This window comes from Myotis nattereri, assembly GCF_964212035.1.
Source record: "Myotis nattereri genome assembly, chromosome: 16".
Taxonomy (NCBI): Eukaryota; Metazoa; Chordata; class Mammalia; order Chiroptera; family Vespertilionidae; genus Myotis; species Myotis nattereri.
In genome coordinates this window covers 20,428,019-20,452,249 of record NC_138091.1, presented here as the reverse complement: position 1 = coordinate 20,452,249, position 24,231 = coordinate 20,428,019, and the positions used below count along the sequence as shown (strand labels likewise).

At 47.8% G+C, this 24,231-nt stretch overlaps 3 protein-coding genes across 7 annotated transcripts; 2 read left to right on the top strand and 1 right to left on the bottom strand.

Annotated features, from left to right (window-relative positions):
* Positions 1-11,132: 11,132 nt before the first annotated feature.
* On the top strand, positions 11,133-13,943 carry GP1BA (glycoprotein Ib platelet subunit alpha). Its single transcript, XM_081110247.1, has 2 exons — positions 11,133-12,620; positions 12,813-13,943. The coding sequence occupies exons 1-2, from the start codon at positions 11,139-11,141 to the stop codon at positions 13,260-13,262; spliced, it is 1,932 nt and encodes a 643-aa protein (XP_080966373.1). The 5' UTR covers positions 11,133-11,138; the 3' UTR covers positions 13,263-13,943.
* Positions 13,944-15,518: 1,575 nt separating this feature from the next.
* Positions 15,519-18,510, bottom strand: SLC25A11 (solute carrier family 25 member 11). Its single transcript, XM_081109033.1, has 8 exons — positions 18,159-18,510; positions 17,444-17,596; positions 17,153-17,359; positions 16,887-16,977; positions 16,719-16,809; positions 16,533-16,632; positions 16,401-16,452; positions 15,519-16,267 (listed from the first exon to the last, which is right to left on the bottom strand). Exons 1-8 carry the CDS (start codon positions 18,251-18,253, stop codon positions 16,112-16,114), a joined length of 945 nt encoding a protein of 314 aa, XP_080965159.1. The 5' UTR covers positions 18,254-18,510; the 3' UTR covers positions 15,519-16,111.
* RNF167 (ring finger protein 167) lies at positions 18,466-23,982 on the top strand. 5 transcript variants are annotated; one of them, XM_081109029.1, is made up of 11 exons: positions 18,629-18,705; positions 18,841-18,994; positions 19,222-19,340; positions 19,424-19,504; positions 21,201-21,326; positions 21,434-21,521; positions 21,876-21,966; positions 22,163-22,268; positions 22,414-22,507; positions 23,333-23,413; positions 23,489-23,982. In XM_081109029.1, exons 3-11 carry the CDS (start codon positions 19,257-19,259, stop codon positions 23,794-23,796), a joined length of 1,059 nt encoding a protein of 352 aa, XP_080965155.1. In that variant the 5' UTR covers positions 18,629-18,705; positions 18,841-18,994; positions 19,222-19,256; the 3' UTR covers positions 23,797-23,982. The 5 variants fall into 5 exon arrangements, with proteins under 5 accessions (XP_080965154.1, XP_080965153.1, XP_080965155.1 ...); XM_081109028.1 differs by lacking the exon at positions 18,841-18,994 and having other exon boundaries at positions 18,466-18,705; positions 19,068-19,340; XM_081109027.1 differs by having other exon boundaries at positions 18,601-18,705; positions 18,841-19,340.
* The last annotated feature ends 249 nt before the right edge of the window (positions 23,983-24,231 follow it).

Here is a 24,231-nt window from a genome sequence, read left to right as displayed (position 1 = left end):
TCTAACCCTATGAGGTGGTATTCCGTGGTTTTGATTTGCATTTCCTTTATGACTAGTGATGTTGGACATTTTAAAAATATATTTGTTGGCCAGATGTATGTCTTCCTTGGAGAAGTGTCTATTCAGATCTTCTGCCAATTTTTATTTGGATTGTTTGTTTTGTTGCTGTTGAGTTCTATGAGTTCTTTATATATTTCGGATATTAGTCCCTTATTGGAGGTATCATTTGCAAATTCTTCTCCCATTCAGTTGGTTGCCTTTTTGTTTTGTTGATGGTTTTGTTGTTGTGCAGAGCTTTTTGGTTTGAGATAGTCCCATTCATTTATTTTTGCTTTTATTTCCCTTCCCTTTGGGGTCGAGTTCACAAAACACCACCGAGGTCAATGTTGTAAGTTTAATGCCTGTGTTTTCTTCTATGTGTTTTGTTGTTTCAGGTCTTACATTCAAATCTTTAATCCATTTTGAGTTAATTTTTGTGTATGCTGTCAGATAGCAGTCTACTTTCATTCCTTGGTATATGACTTTCTGGTTTCCCAACACCGTTTTGTTTTTGTTTTTTAATATATTTTATTGATTTTTTTACAGAGAGGAAGGGAGAGGGATAGAGAGTTAGAAACATCGATGAGAGAGAAACATCGACCAGCTACCTCCTGCACACTCCCTACTGGGGATGTGCCCGCAACCAAGGTACATACCCTTGACCGGAATCGAACCTGGGACCCTGAGTCCGCAGGCTGATGCTCTATCCACTGAGCCAAACCGGTTAGGGCCCAACACCGTTTTTTGAAGAGACTTTCCTTTCGCCATTGTATGTTTCTGGCTCCTTTGTTGAAAATTAGTTGGCCATATATATGTGGTTTATTTCTGGGCTCTCAGTCCTTTATAAAATTAAAAACATTTTTTTCCATCTCCCTCCCCTTTGGCAACCATCTGCTTATTCTCTATATCTATGTGTCTATTTTCTATATTTATGGGCTCTCAATTCTGTTCCATTAGTCTGAGTATCTGTAGTTCTGCCAGTACCATATTGTTTTGATTATTGTAGCTTTGTAGTATAGTTTGAAGTCAGGGAGTGTGATACCTCTGGCTTTGTTTTGTTTTGTTTGTTTGTTTTTTAGTTGTTTTGGCTATTTTGGGTCTTTTGTGTTTCCATACAAATTTGAGAATTTTTTTTGTTCTGTTTCTGTAAAAAAAAAATGCCATTGGGATTTTTATAGTAATTGCATTAATTCTGTATATTGCTTTAGGTAATATGGCCATTTTAACAATGTTAATTCTTCCAATCCATGAACATGGAATATTTTTCCATTTATTTGGTTTTAACAATGTCTTACAGTTTTCTGGGTATGGATCCTTCACCTTCTTTGTTAAGTTTATTCCTAGGTATTGTATCCCTTTTGTTGCACTTACAAATGGGATTATTTTCTTTATTTCTCTTTTTGATGTTTCATTGTTAGTGCAATGAATTTTTGTAAATTGATCTTGTGTCCTGCAACTTTACAGTATTTGTTTATGATTTCTAATAGTTGGTTTGTTTGTTTGTTTTTTGAGTCTTTAAAGTTCTCTTCCTATAGAATCATGTTATCTGCAAGTAGGGACAGTTTTCTTCATTCCCAATTTGGATGCCTTTTATTTTTGGTCTTTTTCTTATCTAATTTCTCTAGCTAGCACTTCCAGTACTATGTTGAATAACAGAGCAGGATAATGTTGGGCTCATAGACTGAGGTAGGAAGTATATCCTCACCCTCCTCCTCAATTTTTTTAAAAATAGGTTGAGATAGATTGGTATTATATCTTTGAATGTTTGGTAGAATTCACCAGTGAAGCCATCTAGTCCTGGACTTTTTTTGGGGGGGGGAGTTTGTGATTGCTCTTTCAATTTTCTTACTAGTGATTGGTCTATTTAGGTTTTTTTCCAGTTCTTCATGATTCAGTCTAGGAAGGCTGTATATTTCTAAGGTTGTATATTTGTCCATTTCTTATAGGTTAGTGAATCTGGTGGAGTATAGGCTTTCAGAATATTCTTGTATAACCCTTTGTGTTTCTATGATATCCGTTGTGACTTTTCCTCATTCATTTCTGATTTTATTTGAGTCTTTTCTCTTTTGTCCTTAGCGAATCTAACCAAAGATTTGTTAAGTTTATTTTTCTTTTCAAAGAAACTGGAAATTAACTTTAAGAAGCTGAAAAACCACAAATACGTGGAGATTAAACAACATGCTACTGGCCCTGGCTGGATAGCTTAGTTGGTTAGATCTTTGTCCTGATACGCCAAGGTTGCAGGTTTGATCTCTGGTTAGGGCACATGCAAGAAGCAACCAATGGATGCATAAATAAGTGGGACAACAAGTCGATGTTTCTCTCTCCCCACCCCTCTCTCTAAAATCAATAAATAAACCACATGCTACTGAAAAACTATTGTGTCAAAGAAAAAGTAAAAGAAAATGTCAAAATATATAGAGAGACAATTAAGAATGACAATATGACATACCAGCATTTTGGGAGTGTGGCATGTTTTCTGTCCTTGAAAATGTCCCATGTGCCCTTGAGGAGAATGTGTGTTCTGCCGTTTGGGGATGAAAAGTTCTATAAATATTGATTAAGTCCATTTTGTCTAATTTCCCTATTGACTTTCTGTCTGGAGGATCTGTCCATTGCTGACAATGGTGTATTCAGTCCTCTACTATAATTGTATTTTTGTCCGTTTTCCCCTGTTGGACTGTTAGTAATTGCTTTATGTATTTTGGTGCATATACTAGTATATGTGTTATATCTTCTTGGTATCATCTACTTTGTCACTATAAAGTGCCCATCTTTGTCTCTTATTACCATTTTTATCTTGAAATCTATTTTGTCTGATATAAGTACTGCTATGCCCACTTTTCTCTAGATGCCATTTGCTTCAAGTATCATCTTCCACGTTTTCATTTTGAGCCTCTGTTCGTCTTTGGAGCTTAGATGAATCCCCTGCAGGCAACATAGAGTTGAGTCTTGTTTATTCATTCCTTCCACTGCTCTGTGCTTTTGATTGGTGAGTTTAGTCCATTGACACCGGGGGTGATTATTGATATATGGGGACTTACTACAGCCATTTTCTCTCTCATTTTCTGATTGCTCTGTATCTCCACTGTTTCTTTTCCCTTGTGATTCTGTTCACTATTTTGTTTTGGTGGTTTAGTGTTATGTTTTTTCTGTTCACTTTTGTTGTTGTTTTATGTTTTAGTTCTGGATTTTTGTTTTGTGGTTACCATTATGTTTGTGTAAAACTTCTCATGCATAAAATAGTCCTTTTTCTTCTACTTGCCTTTTATCTTCATTCACCTGTATCGGTTCGATCCTTTTTCTCCTCCCCTTTTATGATTTTGTTGTTACAAATTATCTCTCTTTATGTTGTACATTTGTTACCAAATTTCAGTAATTGTAGTTATTTTTAATGTCCCCCTTTAACCTTTATAATTAAGTATTTAATATCCTATTCTGAAGTAGTTTTGCAGTTTCCTGTTTCTGTCTGTCTATTGTTCTTTTTACTCAAAGCTTTGTATACTTTTGTCTTTTTGTTTGTGGTAGAAGAACTTCTGGAGATGGCAAGTCCCAGGTCAGGGTGCATGCTATGGGCTCCTGGGGAGGGTCTCTTTCTGGCCTGCAGATGCCATCTTCTTCTATCCTCGCAGGGCAGGAGATTAATTTTTGACAGTTTGAGTACAATGTGACCTGGAGAAGTTCTTTTAGCATTGGTCTAGTAGCTTCCTCCCAGCGGTTCTCAACCTGTGGGTCGCGACCATCGGAAAACACATATAGCATATCAGATATTTGCGTGACGATTCATAACAGTAGCAAAATTACAGTTATGAAGTAGCAACGAAAATAATTTTATGGTTGGGGGTCACCACAACATGAGGAACTGTATTAAAGGGTCGCGGCATTAGGAAGGTTGAGAGCCACTTTAGAGTCTATTCTAAAGTCCAGTTCTTTCCAAAAGCTTGGGAAGTTCTCATCAATTATTTCTTTCACTAAGTTCTGTGTTCCCATCTCCCACTCTCCTCCTTTTGGTATACCTGTGATCCTCACGTTGCTCTTTCTAATTTAGTCAGATAGTTCTCATAGAGTTCTTTCATTAAAAAACAAAATAGCCGAGACTGGTTTGGCTCAGTGGATAGAGCGTCGGCCTGCGGACTGAAAGGTCCCAGGTTCGATTCCGGTCAAGAGCACGTACCTGGGTTGCGGGCACATCCCCAGTGGGAGATGTGCAGGATGCAGCTGGATCGATGTTTCTAAACTCTCTCTCTCTCTCCCTTCCTCTCTGTAAAAAATCAATAAAATATATATTAAAAAACAAACAAACAAAACAAAACAAAACCAACAACCTTTTAGTTCTCTTTCTTCTCCCTCCTGAGTCACTTAGAGGTTGTTGTTTTTACTTATAAATTTTTATCTTCATGTTCACTCTTCGATCTGATCTGCTCTATTTTCAATGTTCTCTAGTGTATTCCTCTTCTCTTTTATTGAGTTCTTCAGCTCCAGAATTGCTTTTTTGTTCTCTCTTATAGTTTCAATCTCTTTGGTAAAAATCACCGAACTGTCTTTTTTTAAAAAAATTGTAATTTTATTGGGCATTTTATTATGTGGTTTTTGTTGTTGTTGTTTATTTGTTTTTTTGGTTTCAGAGAGATAGAAACATCAAAGATGAGAGAGAATCATTGATCGGCTGCTTCCTGCACGCCCCACACTGGGGTTTGAGCCTGCAACCTGGGCATGTGCCCTTGACTGGAATCAAACCCGGGACCCTTCAGTCCACAGGCTGACGCTCTATCCACTGAGCCAAACCAGCTAGGGCTGAACTGTCTTTCTGTGTATATCACTGAGCTTCTTCATAACTGCAATCTTTAACTTTGAGTTTGGTTTCTGGGGACTTTTTTTCTTTCTGTTACCTTAGTTGTTTATGGTTTTTAATGGTTTGCTTCTCTGCCTGCGCATGGAGGTAATGAACTTTTTTCTTGTTTAGATGCTGTTTGCTCTCAACAATTCAGCAGGTTGATGGATAGGTTACCTTCTTCTTGCTGTGGTGCTTAAGTCATCTCAGTTTTCTTTACCAGGCTCTGCCAGGGAGTGTGGGCAGGGGAGGTACATTAGCCGTCTTGCAGCTCCATCCCCCTCCCAGTAATGGCTGTCAGTACTGTCCTGTTGTTTTAAGCTTCCCAGCCACCTCTACCTGGCTCTGCCCTGACGAGGAAAGGAGAAGGGAGATGTCCTTTTTCAAGCGAGAAACTACTTCTCCTCCTCTTATGCTCCAGGCCACGTGAGGAGAAGGGCCGCGCCCTGACTCTTGCAGGAGCTGCAGTGGATGCTGAACTGCATCGATGCCCACTGCCCCATCCTTCCCCCGTGCCACTTCCCCTACTTATGTCAATACGCCCACCTCTGATGTCCTGAATCTTCCAGGTGTGTTTGTGTTAAGCAAGATCCTTTATTGAGTTATAGTTGTATGACCTGTTGCAAGTTTAAGTGGAGCAACAATGGGGTCTTCTTAATCATGATGCTGACATCAACTTGGACCACTCTTATTTTCTAATGTAGATGTAAAAGTTTTAAATAAAATGTGAGCAAACCAACCTAGAATTATACTAAAAAAAAAAAAAATTCATCATGGCCACATAGGGTTCATCCCAAGCATTTAAAGATGCAAAATTGGAAAAAATTAAGGACATTGACATGGAAGAAAATAAAATATAGGATCTTTTCAGCCGGTGCCAAAGCACATGAATCTCTTACCTATGACTGCAAAAATCCTTCAACTTATGAATCCTTGGAGAAGCAGAACTTGGTTCCTATTACAAAAGCTGGAAATATCAGATACTTGCTTTCACTGACCCAGGGAGTCACAGGCACACGATCAATCAGGTCACACCAGATGTTGATTCAGGAGTTAGGATCACAAAGAGTAGCAGTGGCACAGGATTCTCTCTCTCTGCAGCGGGAGGTTGAGTAAACACTGAGTCCCTGGCTGGGCAGCTGGAGCAGTCCAAGCTTCAATGACCTGGTCCTGCAGCAGGAGCAGAGCTTTGCTCACCAGACTGGTTCTGCAGCCTAATTCTGGGCACTGTCCTGGCTACACAGTTCCAAGTTTGGTTCTCTAGCCCTCACTGACAAATCTGTAAAGTAGCCAGTGTATTTTTAATAAATTCCTTTCAGCCTAAATTAACCAGATCATCTTCTGCTGCTTACCACTATAAACCCTGTTACTAAGGCAGCAAAAACCAACAGCCTCAGGGCCTTATTCCACATTGTAATCTCTCTCTATACAACTTTCTGCCTCACTTCCTGCTGTTTGCTGACTCCTTTTCTCCACATTTTCAAATACTTTTTGCAAATATATAAATGGCAAGACTATGGACTAACTGCATCTGGCTCGTGTCCACCCCTTGTCCAGTCACCAATGGCAAATAGACAAGGGCAGACTCATGCCCTTTCTGGGGTATAGTAGGTAGGACATTTAAATCATTAGGATATGGTGGCTGGATCTCTGAAATAGGCACTTAACCTGATGTTGGCAAGTCCTAAAAGCTTTCTAGATGAAGGAATTCTGGGCTGGAACTTTCCATATAAGTAAGAGTTACATAGGAGGAGGTAAGAGATGATAGAGTCCAGGCACAAGAAAGAAAATGGTCTAGTGTTAAGAGATGGGGCTGGAGAGGTAGGCAAGCATCAGATCGCATAGGACTCTATAAGTCATGTGAGGGGTCTTAGACTTCCTCCTGGAAAGAGCCATTGATGAGTAAGCAGTGAAGTATTTGAGCAAATCTGAAGTTCTGAAAGATAGCTCCAGTGGAGAATGGGAGAAAGGGAAGTCAGAAAGCTAGGACACCAGATGGGAGGCTGTTTCAGTGAAGCAGCAGAAAGAAGATGGCACCCTGGACTAGAAATGGTGGCAGGAGGGAAAGAAAAAAAGTGGATTTCAAAGTGATTAGGAGGTAAAATCAATGGAATTTGGTGACAAGTTAGATGTGGGGATGAGGGAGGGGAGGAGTTAAGGATAACTAACTATCAGGGATTTTGTTTATATTGATTGAATGACTAGACCAGCATTTTCTTTCTTTCTGTTGTTCTCTTTCCTCCTTTGGGCTTTCATTTTATTTTGTCTTTTTTTTTTTTAATCCTCACCCAAGGATATTTTTCCATTGATTTTTAGAGAGAGTGGAAGAGAGAAAGACAGAGAGATATATTGATGTGAGAGAAACACATTGATTGGTTGCCTCCTGCATGCACCCCAACCAGGGCCCGGGCTGGGGAAGGAGCCTGCAACTGAGGCATGTGCCCTTGACCAAAATCGAACCTGGGAACCTTTAGTCTGCAGGCTGACGCTCTATCCACTGAGCCAAACCAACTAGGGCTCATTTTGTCTTTGTTTTTGTTCTTTTCTTTTATTTCTTTAAAAAAAAACCTCTTTTTTTAAAATATATTTTATTGATTTTTTACAGAGAGGAAGGGAGAGGGATAGAGAGTTAGAAACATCGATGAGAAAGAAACATCGATCAGCTGCCTCCTGCACACCCCCTACTGGGCATGTGCCTGCAACCAAGGTACATGCCCTTGACCGGAATCGAACCTGGGACCCCTCAGTCCGCAGGCCGACACTCTATCCACTGAGCCAAACCAGTTAGGGCAAAAAAACCCCACCTCTTTTTTAATCAATATTTTTTAGAGAGAGAGAGAGAGAGAGAGAGACACATTGATGTGAGAGTGAAACATTAATCAGCTGCCTCCTGCATGTCCTCCATTAGGGCTTGAGCTCACAACTCGGGCATGTGCCCTGACCAGGAATTGAACTGGCAACCATTCAGTGCAGGAGATGACGTCCAACCAACGGAGCCACACCAGCTAGGGCATCTTTTGTTCTTTTTTTGTATCTATCTTAGACCAGCAATTTTTTTTTAATTTATTGTTTTTAGAGAGCGAGAGGAACATCAGTTTGTTGTTCCATTTATGATGCATTCTTTGGTTATTTTTTGGATGTGCCCTAACTGGAACGCAAATCCACAACCTTGCCATTTCAGGATGACACTCTAACAAGCCAGGGCCAGACCAGCAATTTTTAAAAATATGTTTTTATTGATTTTAGAGAGAAGAAGGGAGAGGGGTAGATAGAAACATCAATGATAGAGAAACATCTATCAGCTGCCTCCTGCACACTCCCTACTGGGTGGGGATTAAGCCCAAAACCCAGGCCTGTGCGCTGACTGGGAATTGAACCAGGGACCTCTTGTTTCATGGGTCGACACTCAACCACTGAGCCACAGTGGCTGGGCCAGACCAGTGATTTTCAACCAGTATGCTGTGGCACACTAGTGTGCTGTGAGAATTTTTAAAACATGCTATACCTGGCTATTTAGTCAGGGGCACTGACCTCTTTTCCCTTTGACTGTCAAATTTTTAAAAATAACAACAGCCCTACCTGGTTTGGCTCAGTAGATAGAGCATCAGCCCACGGATTGAAGGATCTCATGTTCAGTTCCAGTGAAGCATGTACCTCGGTTGCAGGCTCGATCCCCAGCCCCGTTGGGGAACATGCAGGAGGCAACCAATAGATGTGAAAGAGACACGTTGATGTTTCTCTCTCTCTGTCCCTTACTCTCCCTAACACTCTCTCTAAAATCAATGGAAAAATACCCTTGGGTGAGGATTAACAAAAAAACAAACAAAACAGAAAAATGAGAACAGCCTGGCAGGTGTGGCTCAGTAGTTGAGTGTCAACCCATGTTTCTCTGTCATTGATGATTCTATCTCTCTCCAATTCCCTTCCTATCTCTAAAATCAATGAAAATATATTAAAAATAAATAAAGCCCTAACTGGTTTGGCTCAGTGGCTAGAGCGTCGGCCTGCGGACTGAAGGGTCCCAGGTTCGATTCCGGTCAAGGGCATGTACCTTGGTTGTGGGCACATCCCCAGTAGGGGGTGTGTAGGAGGCAGCTGAATCGATGTTTCTCTCTCATCAATGTTTCTAACTCTCTATCCTTCCCCCTTCCTCTCTGTAAAGAATCAATAAAATATATTTTTTAAAAATAAAATCAAAAATAAAAATGATGTTACTTTTAAAAATAAATAAGTATCAGTAGCCAACACAATAGCAGTCCAGTGTGAATGCCATCTTGAACCATACATATATGTCATATAATAAAGTTTCATCTTGTTGATCATGTTGCATAATAAGGTTGCAACTATTGGTTAAGTTTTGGTACCAGAAATCCTTATATACAAATACAGACATCTGGCTTTTTTTTTTTAATGGCACCTGACTTTTTAAAAAGTCACTTTAGAGCAAAAAGTGTAGGTTATTATTATTATTATTATTTGTAAATCAATCAAAGTTATATCTATTTTTTTGTCAGATCGACAAAAATGTTTTGTTTTGTTTTGTGTTTTTTTAAATATATTTTATTGATTTTTTACAGAGAGGAAGGGAGAGAGATAGAGAGTTAGAAACATCGATGAGAGAGAAACATCGATCAGCTGCCTCCTGCACATCTCCTACTGGGGATGTGCCCGCAACCCAGGTACATGCCCTTGACCGGAATCGAACCCGGGACCCTTCAGTCCGCAGGCCGACGCTCTATCCACTGAGCCAAACCGGTTCCGGTGACAAAAATGTTTTTGATTTCTGCAGAATTTTAGTAATTAGTTTATGTGTGCCATGAAATGAAAACGGTTGAAAATCGCTAGTAGAGAAATAAAGGCATAATGGTACCATTCACCAGGCTGGACAACACGGGCAGATAAGCTACTTGGAGAGAGATGAGCTCTGTTTTGAACATATTGTCCTACTGTCTTTGGGGCACTCAAGAAATCCAAAAGGCAGTGGGATATATGTGTTTGGGTCTCAAGAGAGAGGTCTGGCCCTGACCGGTTTGGCTCAGTGGATAGAGCATCGGCCTGAGGACTGAAGGGTCCCAGGTTCGATTCCGGTCAAGGGCATGTACCTTGGTTTCGGGCACATCCCCAGTGGGGGGTGTGCAGGAGGCAGCTGATCGATGTTTCTCTCTCATTGATGTTTCTAACTCTATCCCTCTCCGTTCCTCTCTGTGGAAGATCAACAAAATATATTTTTTTAAAAAAAGAGAGAGGTCTGGGCTAGAGATAAAATTTTAAAAGTCACTGGAGTACAAGTGGTAGTTGAATGCAAGGGAATAGACAAGGATAATCTCAGGGGTTTGTGTAGCATAAAAAAAAGAAGGGGCCCAAAGAACCAAAGTCTGGGGGCTGGTTAATTTTCATGAAGGGCAGAGGAAGAAGAATCCATGGAGATGGGGAAGGGCTAGCCGGAAAGGTAAGAGGAAAACCAGGAAGATTAGTGTTAGGAGTCCCAAGGTGGGTGTGACCGTGAGTATGCAGGCTGCGGAAAATAATGGAGAAGTGTCCAGTGGCTGTAGAGGGGTTGGGGGCACTGGCAAACTTGGCAAGAACGCTAAACAGTGGAGGGGTGAAACCAGCCTAGAGTCAGGTGAGAAGGCAGAGGGAGGTGAGGGTTAAAATTAGGCGACTCTAACGATGTAGCTGTGGAGGGGAAGTGAGAGTGGCAGCTGGAGGTTTCTAAAAGCTGGATGAGGGTGGTGGTTAAAGAAGTCCACTCCCAATCTCCCTGCTGGAGAAGGAAAGTGGGAGAAATTAGAGCCAAAAGGAGGGCTTGGGGAAGGCTGTGGAAGGGGGTGATAAGGGCCTGTGTCCGGGAGGGAGACTGTTCACTGGGTCACAGGAGTCCCTATCAGGTTGGCACTTCCTCCCATCCCCATTCCCTTCCTGCCCCTGCCCAGGCCCTCCCTAGAGCTGGAAGAAAGAAGGACCGAGTCACACCCTGGAAGAAGCTCTGTGCCTTTGGAGGTTTTTCTGCCTGCCCTTCTGCCTGCCCGTAAGCTGGGGTTAGGGCTGGGAGGGGAGGGGAGAGGGTCTGAGGGAGGGATGAGAGCCAAGGACCTGCAGCTGGCAGTTAAGGCTTTGGGGGACAAGGGCAGGAGAGGGGAGTGGAGGGAGGTGTGGGAGCCAAGTTTCTGGAAAGGATCCCGGAGGCTTCAGCGAGGGCTAGGGCCTGGGGGAATAATGTTGGGGCCAGTGAGGTACCCGCTCAAACTCCCCTTGCCCACAGGTCCTCATGCCTCTCCTCCTCTTGCTGCTCCTGCTACCGAGCCTTTCACATCCCTTTCCCTCCTGTGAGGTCTCCAGAGTGGCCAGCCAGGTGGAAGCGAACTGTGACAATCAGGGTCTGAAGGCGATGCCTTCAGATTTGCCGGCAGACACCACCATCCTCCGCCTGGGCGAGAACCCCCTGCGCACCTTCTCCATGGCGTCCCTGGCGCCTCTGACTAGGCTCACTCAGCTGCATCTGGGTGACAGCCAACTGACGGAACTGCAGGCCGATGTGAAACTACCGCTGCTGGAGACCCTGGAAATACCCAAAAACCAGTTGAAAAGCCTGCCCTCACTGGGACAGACACTGCCAGCACTCACCACCCTGGATGTCTCCTTCAACCAGCTGACCTCATTGTCTCCTGGGGCCCTGGATGGCCTCAGCCACCTCCATGAGCTCTCCCTGCGGGGCAACAGGCTGAAGAGTCTGCCACCCCGGCTCCTGGCGTCCACGCCCCAGCTGAAGAAGCTCAATCTGGCTGAAAACCGGTTGACGGAGCTGCCCCTGGAGCTCCTGGATGGGTTGGAGGAGCTTGACACCCTCTACCTCCAAGGAAATTGGCTGCGTACAATACCAGAGGGCTTCTTTGGAGAGCGCCTTCTGCCTTTCGCTTTTCTCCACAATAACCCCTGGTTCTGTGACTGCAGCATCCGTTATTTCAGTCGCTGGCTGCGAGACAATGCTGACAGTGTCTACTTATGGAAGGAGGGTGAGGAAAACAAGGCCATGACCCCCAATGTGGAGAGCGTGCGATGTGTCAATATGGCAACACCCGTCTCTGACTACGTAGGGAAGGACTGTGGCCCTCTCAGAAGTGTGGATGGCCTAGACTATGATGTATATGACGAGGGCGCTACGAGTGAGAAGGTGCCTACCACGAGGGCTGTGATAACCAGCACCAAAGCCCATACAACTCACTGGGGCCTACGCGACTCAGAATCTACTGCTTCTCCAGACAGCCAGATGCCCTACTTGCCTCCAACTCGTGAGTCCACTAAGAAACAGACCACATTTCCAACCACGTTAGAATCCATTACATTCTCCAGCACTCCAAAACCCACCACTGAAACCACCAAAACCTCGACCACCCCAGAGCCCACCACAGCCCCGACCACCCCAGAGCCCACCACAGTCCCGACCACCCCAGAGCCCACCACAGCCCCGACCACCCCAGAGCCCACCACAGTCCCGACCACCCCAGAGCCCACCATAGTCCCGACCACCCCAGAGCCCACCACAGTCCCTACCACCCCAGAGCCCACCACAGTCCCGACTACCCTAGAGCTCACCACAGTCCCGACCACCCCAGAGCCCACCACAGCCCCGACCACCCCAGAGCCCACCACAGTCCCGACTACCCCAGAGCCCACCACAGCCCCGACCACCTCAGAGCCCACCACAGCCCCAACTTCCCCAAAGCCCACCACAGTCCCGACCACCCCAGAGGCCACAACCCTGACCACCCCAAAACCCATCACAACCCCGAGCACCCCAGAAACCACAACTCCAACCACCTCAGAACCCATAACCTCAGAACCCAGCACACTCCAGACCACTTCAGAACTGACCTCAGAACCCACCTCCCCCTCTCCCTTAAAATCCACAACAATCATCTCTGACTTTTTCGACCCCAAAAAGGTCCGAGGACTGGCTCAAGGGAATGTGGATAGCTCCAGAAACGACCCTTTTCTCAGCCCCGACTTTTGCTGTCTCCTCCCCCTGGGCTTCTACATCTTGGGTCTCCTCTGGCTCCTGTTTGCTTCTGTGGTCCTCATCCTGCTGCTGATCTGGGTCCGGCACATGAAAGCACAGGCCCTGGACTTTGGCCAGCCTGTTGCCCTGACCACAGCCAAGCACACCACACATCTGGAGCTGCAGAGGGGAAGGCAAGTGGCTGTGCCCCGGGCCTGGCTGCTTTTCCTCCAAGGATCACTCCCAACTTTCCGCTCCAGCCTCTTCCTGTGGATCCGGCCTAATGGCCGTGTGGGGCCTCTGGTGGCAGGACGGTGGCCCTCAGCCCTGAGTCTGGGTCGTGGTGAGGACCTGCTGGGTACAGTGGGCATTAGGTACTCTGGCCACAGCCTCTGAGATTGGGTGATTTGGGGACTTTGAGAGGCTCTGATGGGCTTTCTTATTGGGATCTAGTGGGGGGTGGGGGCTAGTGAAAATCACAGGGTCAGGGGGAGGTCTTAATTACTTTCTTATCAGAAGCCTTCCCTTCATACCACAGGAACATAACCTCAAAACCAGTAAGCCGGAGAGGAAGTGAGATGGAGTTGGATGGTTCAAAGAAAAAAACACTGGATGTAGGTGGGGGGTCTCAGACCACTAGGTTATTACTACTTTGGGGAAGTTTTAGATAAAAGCAAATAAAAAACAGAATAGAACCTGGCTGGTGTGGCTCAGCAATTGAGCATCGTCCTATAAACCAAGAGGTCATGGTTCAATTCCTGGTCAGGGCACATGCCTGGGTTGTGGGCTCAATTCCCAGTGTGGGGCATGGAGGAGACAGCCAATCAGTGATTGATGTTTCTACCTCTCTATTCCTCTCCCTTCCTCTCTCTAAAAAAAAAAAAAAAAAAAAAAAAAAAAAAAAAAAATCAAAAATATTTTTAAAAAATAGAATAGTGGCCCTCACATTTATCTGTATTGAAAATTTAGAGATTTATCAAGATGTGAACCCTGATTGTCTTGGGGTGGTATAAATATGGTTTTCCTTCCCTCTGCTTGGCATTTTCTATCACCACATTATTTGTACAATAAAAAATAATTTCAAAAAGAAAAATGAAGTTCTTTTGGAGAGAAGAGTGGCTGGGACACCCGTTCTTGGCATTCCCAAGGCTCCAGCTACCCCCACTCTAGTTGCACTACTCACCCAAAAAGATCTAGCCGTAGATTGCACTTCTCCTGGTTGGGGTGCCTACTTGTCTCCTCCAGGGGTGACCACCCTCCAGGCCACCCCAAGCACCGGTTCCAGATCAAGAACCATACATTTCCCTGGAGGTTAGTAACACCATGAGGCCCGTCTGTGGCCGCAGCACGAGTGAAGGTGGGTGCTTGCTCTCACCTGCAGCCTCAGAATGCAGCTTTCCTGCGCTGTTCAGGTGAGTGCGACAGAGGAAAGGTGTGGGTTTTACCGAGTAGTCCGTTTCCTACTCTCAAGCGAGGATGCGTGCTAATGGAACCCACTTCGCTCACCTTGTGCCACATTCTCCCGTTCTCCTCACCACATCTGATGGGGCTCTGTCCTACCTTGCCTCCAGCACAAACCTAGGCTTGGGGCCCAGAGAATGAGGAGACCCCCTCTCCCAGATGGTGCTGGAAGAATCTTCCTAACTCGAAAATCCAACTGAATTTCTCCTGCTCTGAACTCTTCCCTGGGTAGAGGACAAACTCCTGAGCGTGACAATCAAGGACTTCTGTGCACTGATCCATTGAACACTTCAGCTCCATCTCACAAACACTTCACCACCTGTGTCCCGGCTACTGCACCTGCTCCCCGGCCTTTCCCCTCTAAGCCTTTGCGCTCATATCAGCCACAACTGCCCCGCCCCCCTTCCCCAGCTAGGCTGCTGCTGTGCACAGGTCTCTCCTCCCCCAAGCAAAGCCGGTGCTCCAAGTTCCCAGCACCTGCCTATTGCTACACTCCCAGCAACCCGAGCTGCTCCTGTGCCATCTTCCCCTCTGGACTTGGAATTCCTTAAGTATAAGACTCAGACCCCAAGTGTCTCAAAGTGGCCACAAGGCGCAGGCCAGCATGTACATGGAGCAGGTAAAGACAGGCAGAGGTGGGAGGGCCCAGCACGATGCCAGGCTACTGAGCTCCACTTCTATCAAGAGGCTCTGCCAAGAGGACAGCTCCCACCTGCTGCCTGCCTGTCCCCTGGCCTGGCTCACAAGCCTTCAGACCTCATACTGCCCAACCCTCCTTCCAGCTGACCTTCTCATACCCTTTTATGCCCCAAGAGGTTTGGGGGCTCCTAGAGGCCAGGGTCTGGGAGTCACGCAGACAAGGCAGTCACTCTCCCCAACCTAGTGCCCAGATCAAGTCTCGGGTTCCTCAAACTCCAGGCTTTGGGAGTCTGGCTCCTGTGCTCACTCCTCCCGCCCTCCCCGCAACACACAAGTCAGCCTTCTCTTCCCATACTCTTTATTCCCTCCCTCTTTAGGCCACAGAAGCAGTCACCAGACCCGAGGCTTTCCTGGGGATTACATGAGCTGACTTGTGCTGACTTGTGCATCTGTTGCATTCTTGGCCAAGTGGCTGGGAAGCAAGACACAGTGCTTGGGTTTTGGTTTTCCTCACCCAGTCAGCTGCCACAGTGAGACTGATTTACGTCGCACTTTCATAAAACCAGCAGGTGCTTTTTCTTTAATTGTTTTTCTTAAAAATTCCAGTTGATGTTCTCCAGGGGCATCACTTCTTTGTCCAGTCTCCCCCCTCCTCCAGCCCTCACAACTCTTCAAAATTTGGGGGTAGTGTTATCAATCCAATTACAATGTCCTCAGGGAAGTGGAGGAAATCCAATTTATTATGTCCTCTCACTGCAGACCCTCTGACCATCCTGACAGCTCCCGCGCTCTCTAGTCCCTCAGCTCTGCCTTGGTTTCCCCGCTGAGAAGGGGGAATCTTCTGCTGTCCTATGTGATGTGAAACTAACGCCCAAGAGGAGGCTGGAAATTCTCAGGGAGTTTCTCAGCTTCCCCCAAGGCACAGCCAGGGACAGAGAGGTCATGAAGATCAGGACAAGCAGGGTGAGCTGGAGCAGGGGGAGGGCAGACCAAACTCCTTTACCGCAGAGGAAGGAACCACACTGTGGAGGGAAAATAAATAGAGGGGCCCAGGGCAGCAGTCCAGGCCCCCCAGGGGCACACTGACTGTAGGAGCAGCAGGCGAGTGGGAGCCCAGCACACTGGCTCCAGGCCCCTCGCCTGCCTCAGCCACTGAGGAAAAGACGCTTGTAGGCCTTGTTCATCTGCTCCAAGAAGATGAAGGTGAGGACGGTGTGGGGGCCCAAGCGGGCATAGTACGGTGTGAATCCCTTCCACAGGCTGAAGAAGCCCTCGTAGCGAACGACCTTCGCCAGCACATCCTAGACAGGAGGGGGGCAGGACACTGGGGCTAGGACCTGGCCTCTGGGGCCCTGGCCCTCATACCCAGCTACCCTCGCTGTTTTCCCGGGACATCCAATCCTCCAGCCCAAGCCCCCAGCCCTGTTTCCTCACCAGGCCGTTTTTGTATTCCGGCTTCCCGTCGATCATGCGCATGTTCTGGATCCTGAAGGAGAGAAGGTAGGGGCATGAGAGATCTAACAGGGGCCCTCCCTTCCTCCTCCGGGCCCGGGTCTGCAGACTCACCGGGTCTTGACAATGTCCACGGGCATGGAGGCAGCAGTAGTGACCAGGCCACTGATCATGCTGGCACAGAAGTGGCACAAGATGTTGTCAGAGAAGTAACCTGGGGGAGGTGGAGCAGGGAGTGGCAGTCAGCTAGAGCCCGGCTCAGGCCAGGCTGGGAGCTAGGGGCCCAGCTCTAGGTCTCACCTGAGTCCAGTAAGAACTGCTTGGATTGGGAGTAAGAGGCGAGCTGGGCAGCATTGACGACGACCGCCCGAGCCATGGTAGGGATGCAGCCCTGGGTGGGGAGTGGAAGAGGATTCAGAAATGCCTGGGACGGACCCCACCCCTCGGGTCTCCAGCCCCTTCACTCACCCTCCATAGTGTGGGGACCCCCTCTTCCCGAGCGATTCGAACCAGGGCATTAAACACATTTTTGTAGCCACGGCGTTGGTCAGCTGGAAGCCTGGTGGGAAGGCAGGGAGAGGCCAAGCTCAGGACAGACCATCCTGTCCCACAGGAACAAAAAAAGGGTGTCCAGAACAGGTGAATGCTCTGCTTTAGAGCGAAGGTAAGAAGTTAGTCCTTAATTCTAGATTCCAAAGAATGGAGCTGGAGGCGGGCTCAGACCTGGAACTCACCGGCCATCGGCGGTCATGCGAATAAGAGCCACCTCGGCTGGTGTTCCCACAAAGGCACCAGTTGCACCTGCAGTCATGCCAATCAGGGCCTTCAGCAGAAAGCCGGGAGGTGTACCATCAGCCCCAGTCAGGCGTTCAAACAGCACAGTATAGATGCCAAGGCGAGTGGTGGTGTAAGTGGCCTGGCGCAGTAGGCCAGCTGACAGCCTGGGGAGTGAAGGGGTCAGTCTATTAGGCCAAGGTCTGGAGCTGCCAACCCGCACCCTAACCCCCATCCTGTGGCCTCAATACCCGGTGTAAATGCCCCGCAGCCCTTCTGCCTTAAGGATACTGGTAAGGGCATGGAAGCTGGTTTTGTACTCTCGCGTTTTGGCTCCTTCCCCGCTCAGCTGCATCCGGTTCTTCACCAGGTCCAGGGGTTGTACAAAAACGGTAGCTCCCATCCTGGGGGAAGACAGGGGTAGAGTCCAAGTGTCCCAGATCTACCACTGCCTACTGGTGCCTGGCAACAAGTCACAAGGGGCAGGGCCTGCCATACCATTGACTAAATGTTCAGGAGGTCGTTGGACATGAGTATAAGTCTATGCGTGTATCAGGAGCAATGGGTCTAAACAGTCCAATGATCCAGCATGCAATGAAAAGTGCTCCATGCAACTCCAAGGGGGTCTAAGCAGTGACTTGGGACTGCATGCAGTCCGACCCATTCAGGACCGGCAGGAGCCATGCAATGACCTGGAACTCCCTAAACCCGGCAGAGCCAAGCAATGGGTTGAGAAATTCAGGTGGCCGCCCAGCGGGAGCCGTGCAATGACCCCGCATGCAGCCTGGTAAGGGCCCTGCAATGGGTAAAAATATCCTGGTATCCCATCCAGGACCTCGAAGAACGCTGAGGACGGCGCTGACCCGTGCCGGCTCAGTACACTGCAACAGACCCCAAGATGAACTGGGCCCGGTTACTTGCACCCGTCCCTTCCTCCTCTTTACCATCCCTAGGGCCTGCGCTTACCCAGCCAGGCCCCCAAACAGGAACTTGACCGACTTAGGGGACGTACGGGGTTTCCCGTCCATCCCGCCGGCCCCGGGACTCGCCGTCGCCGCCATCGCTACTCGATGGCCCTGGACACCCGGTCCCGTGCACGCGCGGCCCCGCTCGCGCCCAAGGTGACACCACGCGCAACAGGGGCGAGGGCGCGCGCGCACAGGCCGGCGGCTCGGGGTCCAGAACCACGGGGATGATGGCGCAGGCGCGCAGCGCAAAGGTGGCCGGGAGTAAGGCGGAGCTTAAGGAGGAGCTCAAAGATGTACTGCGAAGGGGTGTGGCTGATTTCGGAAGTCAGAGCATAGGCGCAATTTTTACCAAGTTGGAATCGCGGGAAAATAGAGAGGGTGTTGAAGATCTCGCGAGATCGGGTAAACTAGGGTAGCAAGAGTTAGGCGGTATCTCGCGATAGACACAGCAAGTTTCAGCAGGTGGGAGGGAACTGTGATGAGGTCTCTCGCGAGACCTGAAGGTACCGCGACAGCGGCAGCGACAGCGGCCACAGGGAGGAGAGGTTTGTAAACTGGTCAGCTGCAGGATTCGGGCTGTAAAAGGGGAACGACTAGGTCGTCTTCTGGAACTTCAGTGCTTCCTTCATCTCCACAGGCACTCCCTCCACCTCTAACCTTTCTTTTAACCGGCCTTTTAGGACCGGAAGTCCTTCATCTTGAGCGTCCAATGCTGGAAGCGGCCTGACTTTCTTTACCGGAAACCCTTTTCCAGGACCTAGGAAGACGGCCCACCTGGCCGGAAGTCCCACCTCTTTGAGCGCCCCCACCCTCCCAGAAGTTTTTCTGTCACCGGTGTTTACCTCCCTCTCCTTTCCCCGTTTTATCCCCATTCTAGGGAAGGCTACATTTAGTGTCTCCCTCCTAGGTCCACTAAACGGTTTGGATATCTCATTTCCCGCGCCGGGGTTCCTTCCCCGTATCTCCATGTAGCTGGGAAGTGGAACCTGGGGGTGGTTGGACCCCTGGGATCCTGGAGGGGCGGAGAGGGCGCAGAACTCCGCTTCTGCTCCTGCTACCAGGACGCCGGGGCCTCAGCCTCTCCCTTCCCGCTGCCATGCACTCTGCGGCCTTCTCGCTTCCTGTAGTTGTGGCCACTGTGCTGTGGGGAGCGGCCCCCATCCGGGGTCTCATTCGAGCGGTGAGTCAAAGGCGTAGTTGGGGGAGGGGCGCTTGAGGGAGCGATTGCAGGCTGAAGGGGAACATGCAATCTTTTGTCCGCAGACTTCGGACCACAATACCAGCATGGACTTTGCAGACCTCCCAGCTCTCTTTGGTTCTGCCTTGAGCCAGGAGGGACTTCAGGTAATTTTCTTGACTCTTTTCTGTTTCCTTAAACCTCCCATCCAGGATAGGGATTGAGGAGCCATACATACCCTTGGATGAAGCTAGAGGTAGGAAGAGTTGAGTGAGAAAGTGCATTAGCACATCTAGCGTGGAATCCAGAATCTAGAGGGAGAAGACCCAGCCTAGCCTAAGAAATCTGAACCCTGTGAGGGAGACTGAAAGTGGATCAAGATAAAAGGCAGGGAGAAGTGGTGTTTACAGTAGAATCTCTGGGGTCAGTTATTGCTTTATATGATCATGGACAAGTTGATCTCTCTGAGTCTTAGTTTTACTTTACCATGTGATAATAATAGATGTTATCTCACAGGGCTATTGTGAGGATTAAATTAGATAAAGAAATTTTGTAGTACTTAATCACAAAGATGCCCACACAGCAAAAATTGGGCCATAGATATCAATGTAATTGTTTGTAGGATGGGTAATTAGGAAATTAAAGAGAGGTGTTAAAAAACAAAATTCTAGCCGGGCAGGTGTGGCTCAGTGGTTAAGCCTTGGCCCATGCAGAGAGATCACAGGTTCCATTCCAGGTCAGAGCACATGCCGGTTGTGGGCTCCATCCCCGGTCAAGGCTGTGCAGGAGGCAGCCAATCAATGATGTTTCTCTCTCATTGATATTTCTGTCTCTCCCTCTCCCTTCCTCTCTCTCTAAAATCAATAAAAACACATTCTAAAAAACACACAGAATTCTACCGAATAAATTTTAAAGACCTTCCTGGCTTTATCCAATGATTTATGAATTGGGCAATAACCCATGTAGCAAATAGAAAGTAACTCCAAAGAACTGTACATATTGAAAGACTTTTAAGGCAGGAGCAGGACAAGGGAGTTACATTAGCAAAAAGCTGGTTGCTTTTGGCAAGGTCACCTTTCGGTAATGGCAGGGGGCCTATCAGGCAGATTACTTCACTAGTGCTGACCAGGATATTCCAGAATGGCTTATGATTCCATTCCTGGGAGTGGCTGAAACTATAATTAAGTTCGGTATTAAGTCTCAGTTTGGTGACATGGGGCTTAGCACAAGTGACTCCATTTTTTAAATTGATGTTGGAGAGAGAAGAAGGGAGAGAAACATCAATCACTGCCCTCCCATACACACCAGGGATTGAGCCTGAAACCTAGTATGTGCCCTGACTGGGAATGGAACCTGTGACCTTTTTTGTGTATGGGATGACACTCCAACCAATTGAGCCACACAGGTCAGGGCCCTGTTGCCTCTTTTCTATTTATATTTTGTGTGTGTTGTCACTTCTTTTTAGCAGAGAGGAGTATGTTCTGTATGAGTATGTACTGGAGAGGGGAGTGTGAAATGGAACTTGAGAGAAAGTGACATGGATAAGTGGAGAGTTGATGTACAATCAGTGGGAAACTGGAATGCAGAATTTGAATTAGAGAATGGGAGTATGGGGTATAGGTTAGCTCATCTGGGACATGGAGAGGGATAAAGGGATGGTCTAGTAAAAGGATGTTGTTTGATATATTTTCATATTCAAGAAGCTCAGAAGAGGTAGATTTCTGACTTAGGTGGAATGCTCAGACCCCAGGAATGAGAAGGAAGTAGATAGAGAACAGTATGTGGGGGCCAGTGTGCTTGGTGGGCCCTATGGAGAACAGAACCTAGGGAGGTGAAATCCAACTGTTTACTTCTCTTCTCCAGGGCTTTCTTGTGGAGGCTCACCCAGCCAATGCCTGCAGCCCCATTGCCCCACCACCCCCAGCCCCGGTCAACGGGTCAGTCTTTATTGCACTGCTTCGAAGATTCGACTGCAACTTTGACCTCAAGGTTGCTGAATATGGAGTGGGAGCTGGGAATCTGAGGGTAAAAAAATGCACCAGGAATGAAGGGAGATAAGACCCATAATGGCTCCTTATCCTGTCTTGTCTCCGTAGGTCCTGAATGCTCAGAAGGCTGGGTATGGTGCAGCCGTGGTACACAATGTGAATTCCAATGAACTTCTCAACATGGTGTGGAATAGTGGTAAGGTTGGACCTGAAGGGCTGGGTTTTCAGTAGAGTTCAGACTTAAGAGATGGTGGATGGGCTAGAGCAGTGGTCGGCAAACTGCGACTCACAAGCTGCACGCGGCTCTTTGGCCCCTTGAGTGTGGCTCTTCCACAAAATACTGACTTCTGCGCATGGGCCACAAAGTTCCAATCACACTGTATGTGCGCGCCCACACGTATTTTGTGTGGGCCGACCACTGGGCTAGAGAATTAGGGGAAAGAAGTCGATCTTTGGGTGGGATGGCACAAAAGAACCAAATGCTAGGATTACCAAAGCATTTGAGTAGAGGGTTGAGTCCTCAGTGTAATGAATGCCCTGATCCCTGCAGAGGAAATCCAGCAACAGATCTGGATCCCGTCTGTGTTTATTGGGGAGAGGAGCTCCGAGTACCTGCGTGCCCTCTTTGTCTACGAGAAGGGGTAGGATGTGTCCCTCTTTCCCACTCTTTCTTTAGCACTTCCATGCCAATCTGGAGCCCAAGCCTCAGGCCCTTCTGTCTCTTGACTTTCCTTCCACCCCTTTTCCATCCATGGGCCTTATCCAGAGTCAGTTACTTTTTCTCTTCCTTTGTCACTGCTTTTCCTGCCCCTCTGATACTGGTCTTCCTTTTCCCAGGGCTCGAGTGCTTCTGGTCCCGGACAGTGCTTTCCCATTGGGTTATTACCTCATCCCTTTCACAGGGATTGTGGGACTGCTGGTTTTGGCCATGGGAGCAGTGATGGTGAGTAGCTCAGGGAGCATGATGGGAAGAGCTGAGGCCTTTAAAACCAGACTGGCTCTGGGGTTTAGTAATGGGGATGCTTTGTACTGGATTGTCCAGTTTTGTTCCCTAAGGCTGATCTGATCCATCCACTCCCTTTCCCCAGATAGTTCGTTGTATCCAGCACCGGAAACGGCTCCAGCGGAACCGACTGACGAAAGAGCAACTTAAACAGATTCCGACACATGACTATCAGAAGGGTGAGGGGGATAGGGGAGCAGAAGACCTTCCCCATAGTGTATGGTTCTGAAGGAGTTTGAGCCCAGGAGATAAGGGGCAAAGAAAGATGGCAGGGAGATGTCAGCCTGAGATGCCACCTTTCCTCTTTTAGAGAGGGAGATGGATAGAGATAGAAACATCGATTTGAGAAACATAGATTGGCTGCCTCCTGCACCCCCCTACTGGGGATCAAACCCACAACCTGGGCATGTGTCCTGAACAGAAATCCAGCCAGTGACCTCTTGGTTCATTGGTTGACAACTCACCTGAGCCACACAGGCCAGGCACCTTTCCTCTTTTTACCCACACATATAATGACGACAGGATAGGAACAGAGCAGATGAGAAGTAAAGATGACTAATGGAGTAGTTGGGGGGGGAAAGATGAGGACCAACCTTGATTATGAGAGAGAACATAAATGGAAGGAGTGGGCAGGATTTACTCTGAGAACAGGTGAGGAGGGGCGAGGTCTTTCTGCCCAGGAGTCTCCATGCCCAAATAAGGCCATAGTAGAAGCCCTACCCTCATCTCCACCCCTCCCACTGCGGTTATCTCCACCCGCACCCCTCCCCAGATAAAACCCACTTCCCTTCTTACCTCTGCTTTTCTTTGTCCCTTCTAAACCTCCGTTCCTCGTGTTCTACCTTGGCTTTATCCTTGCAAGTCCCAGTCTTAGCTATTCCACTGGCTTTGTAGAACTTGGGAAAATAACTTGCAAGGGTTAGCTACCTATAGGCCTCTCAGAGTGCTTATGGGCCCTGGTCCAAAGTACCCGAATAAAAGGACTCCTTTTTTCCGCCCCCCAGGAGACCAGTACGATGTCTGTGCCATCTGCCTGGATGAATATGTGGATGGTGACAAGCTGAGGGTACTCCCCTGTGCACATGGTGAGGCCCTCAGTTTCAGTGCCCATGTCCCACTCTACCAGCAGGCATGTTGTTTCACTTCATTCCTCTCGGCAGCCTATCACAGCCGCTGTGTGGACCCCTGGCTCACTCAGACCCGGAAGACCTGCCCCATTTGCAAGCAGCCTGTCCATCGAGGTCCTGGGGATGAGGAGCAGGAGGAAGAAACTCAGGGACAAGATGGTGATGAGGAAGGGGAACCAAGGGACCATCCTGCCTCAGAGCGGACCCCACTTCTGGGCTCTAGCCCTACCACGCCCACCTCTTTTGGCTCCCTAGCCCCAGCCCCACTTGTTTTTCCTGAGTCTTCAATAGATCCCGTACCTTCTCCTCCTTTGCCCTCCTCAGCTGCCATCCTAGTTTAATAACCCTTGTCACCCCCACCCTGATTACCTACTTTGCACAGCCTTTCTCTAGCCTTCTATGTTGAAGAATAGGGGATATTTCTACCCTGGGTTTCTCCCTTACCCAATCCCATCCTTTTGAGGGGGTTGGTACAAAGGGACTGGGTCTTCAATTACTGGGTTAATAAAATTGTTTTTGTTGACTAAGGAAGGGGAAGATCATTCTCACACAAATGAACCTCTTACCCACTTGGGAAATCGCCCCCTTTTTTGGTATAAAGGGGCAAGGGAGTTCTGGAAGAGACTAACCTAATCATGGGGATAGCCCCAGCATTTTGTGAGTCAGAGAGGGGGAGCCCCACCCACAGGATGACTCAACTGTCCCTGCCTTGCCTGCAGGCTGGGGCCCATTCTATGGTCTGGATGGCTCTATTCCATTATTCACTAATTCAACTA

Coding starts and splice junctions, on each gene's coding strand:
- GP1BA (XM_081110247.1), top strand. CDS start 11,139: ATGCCTCTCCTCCTCTTGCTGCTCCTGCTACCGAGCCTTTCACATCCC. Junction 12,621..12,812: donor CAGTCCCGACCACCCCAGAG/GCCACAACCCTG, acceptor GACCCCAAAAAG/GTCCGAGGACTGGCTCAAGG.
- SLC25A11 (XM_081109033.1), bottom strand. CDS start 18,253: ATGGCGGCGACGGCGAGTCCCGGGGCCGGCGGGATGGACGGGAAACCC. Junction 17,597..18,158: donor CTGTTTGGGGGCCTGGCTGG/GTAAGCGCAGGC, acceptor GTCTTCCCCCAG/GATGGGAGCTACCGTTTTTG. Junction 16,978..17,152: donor CGCATGACCGCCGATGGCCG/GTGAGTTCCAGG, acceptor CCTTCCCACCAG/GCTTCCAGCTGACCAACGCC.
- RNF167 (XM_081109028.1), top strand. CDS start 19,257: ATGCACTCTGCGGCCTTCTCGCTTCCTGTAGTTGTGGCCACTGTGCTG. Junction 22,269..22,413: donor TGGCCATGGGAGCAGTGATG/GTGAGTAGCTCA, acceptor CCCTTTCCCCAG/ATAGTTCGTTGTATCCAGCA. Junction 23,414..23,488: donor GGTACTCCCCTGTGCACATG/GTGAGGCCCTCA, acceptor TCCTCTCGGCAG/CCTATCACAGCCGCTGTGTG.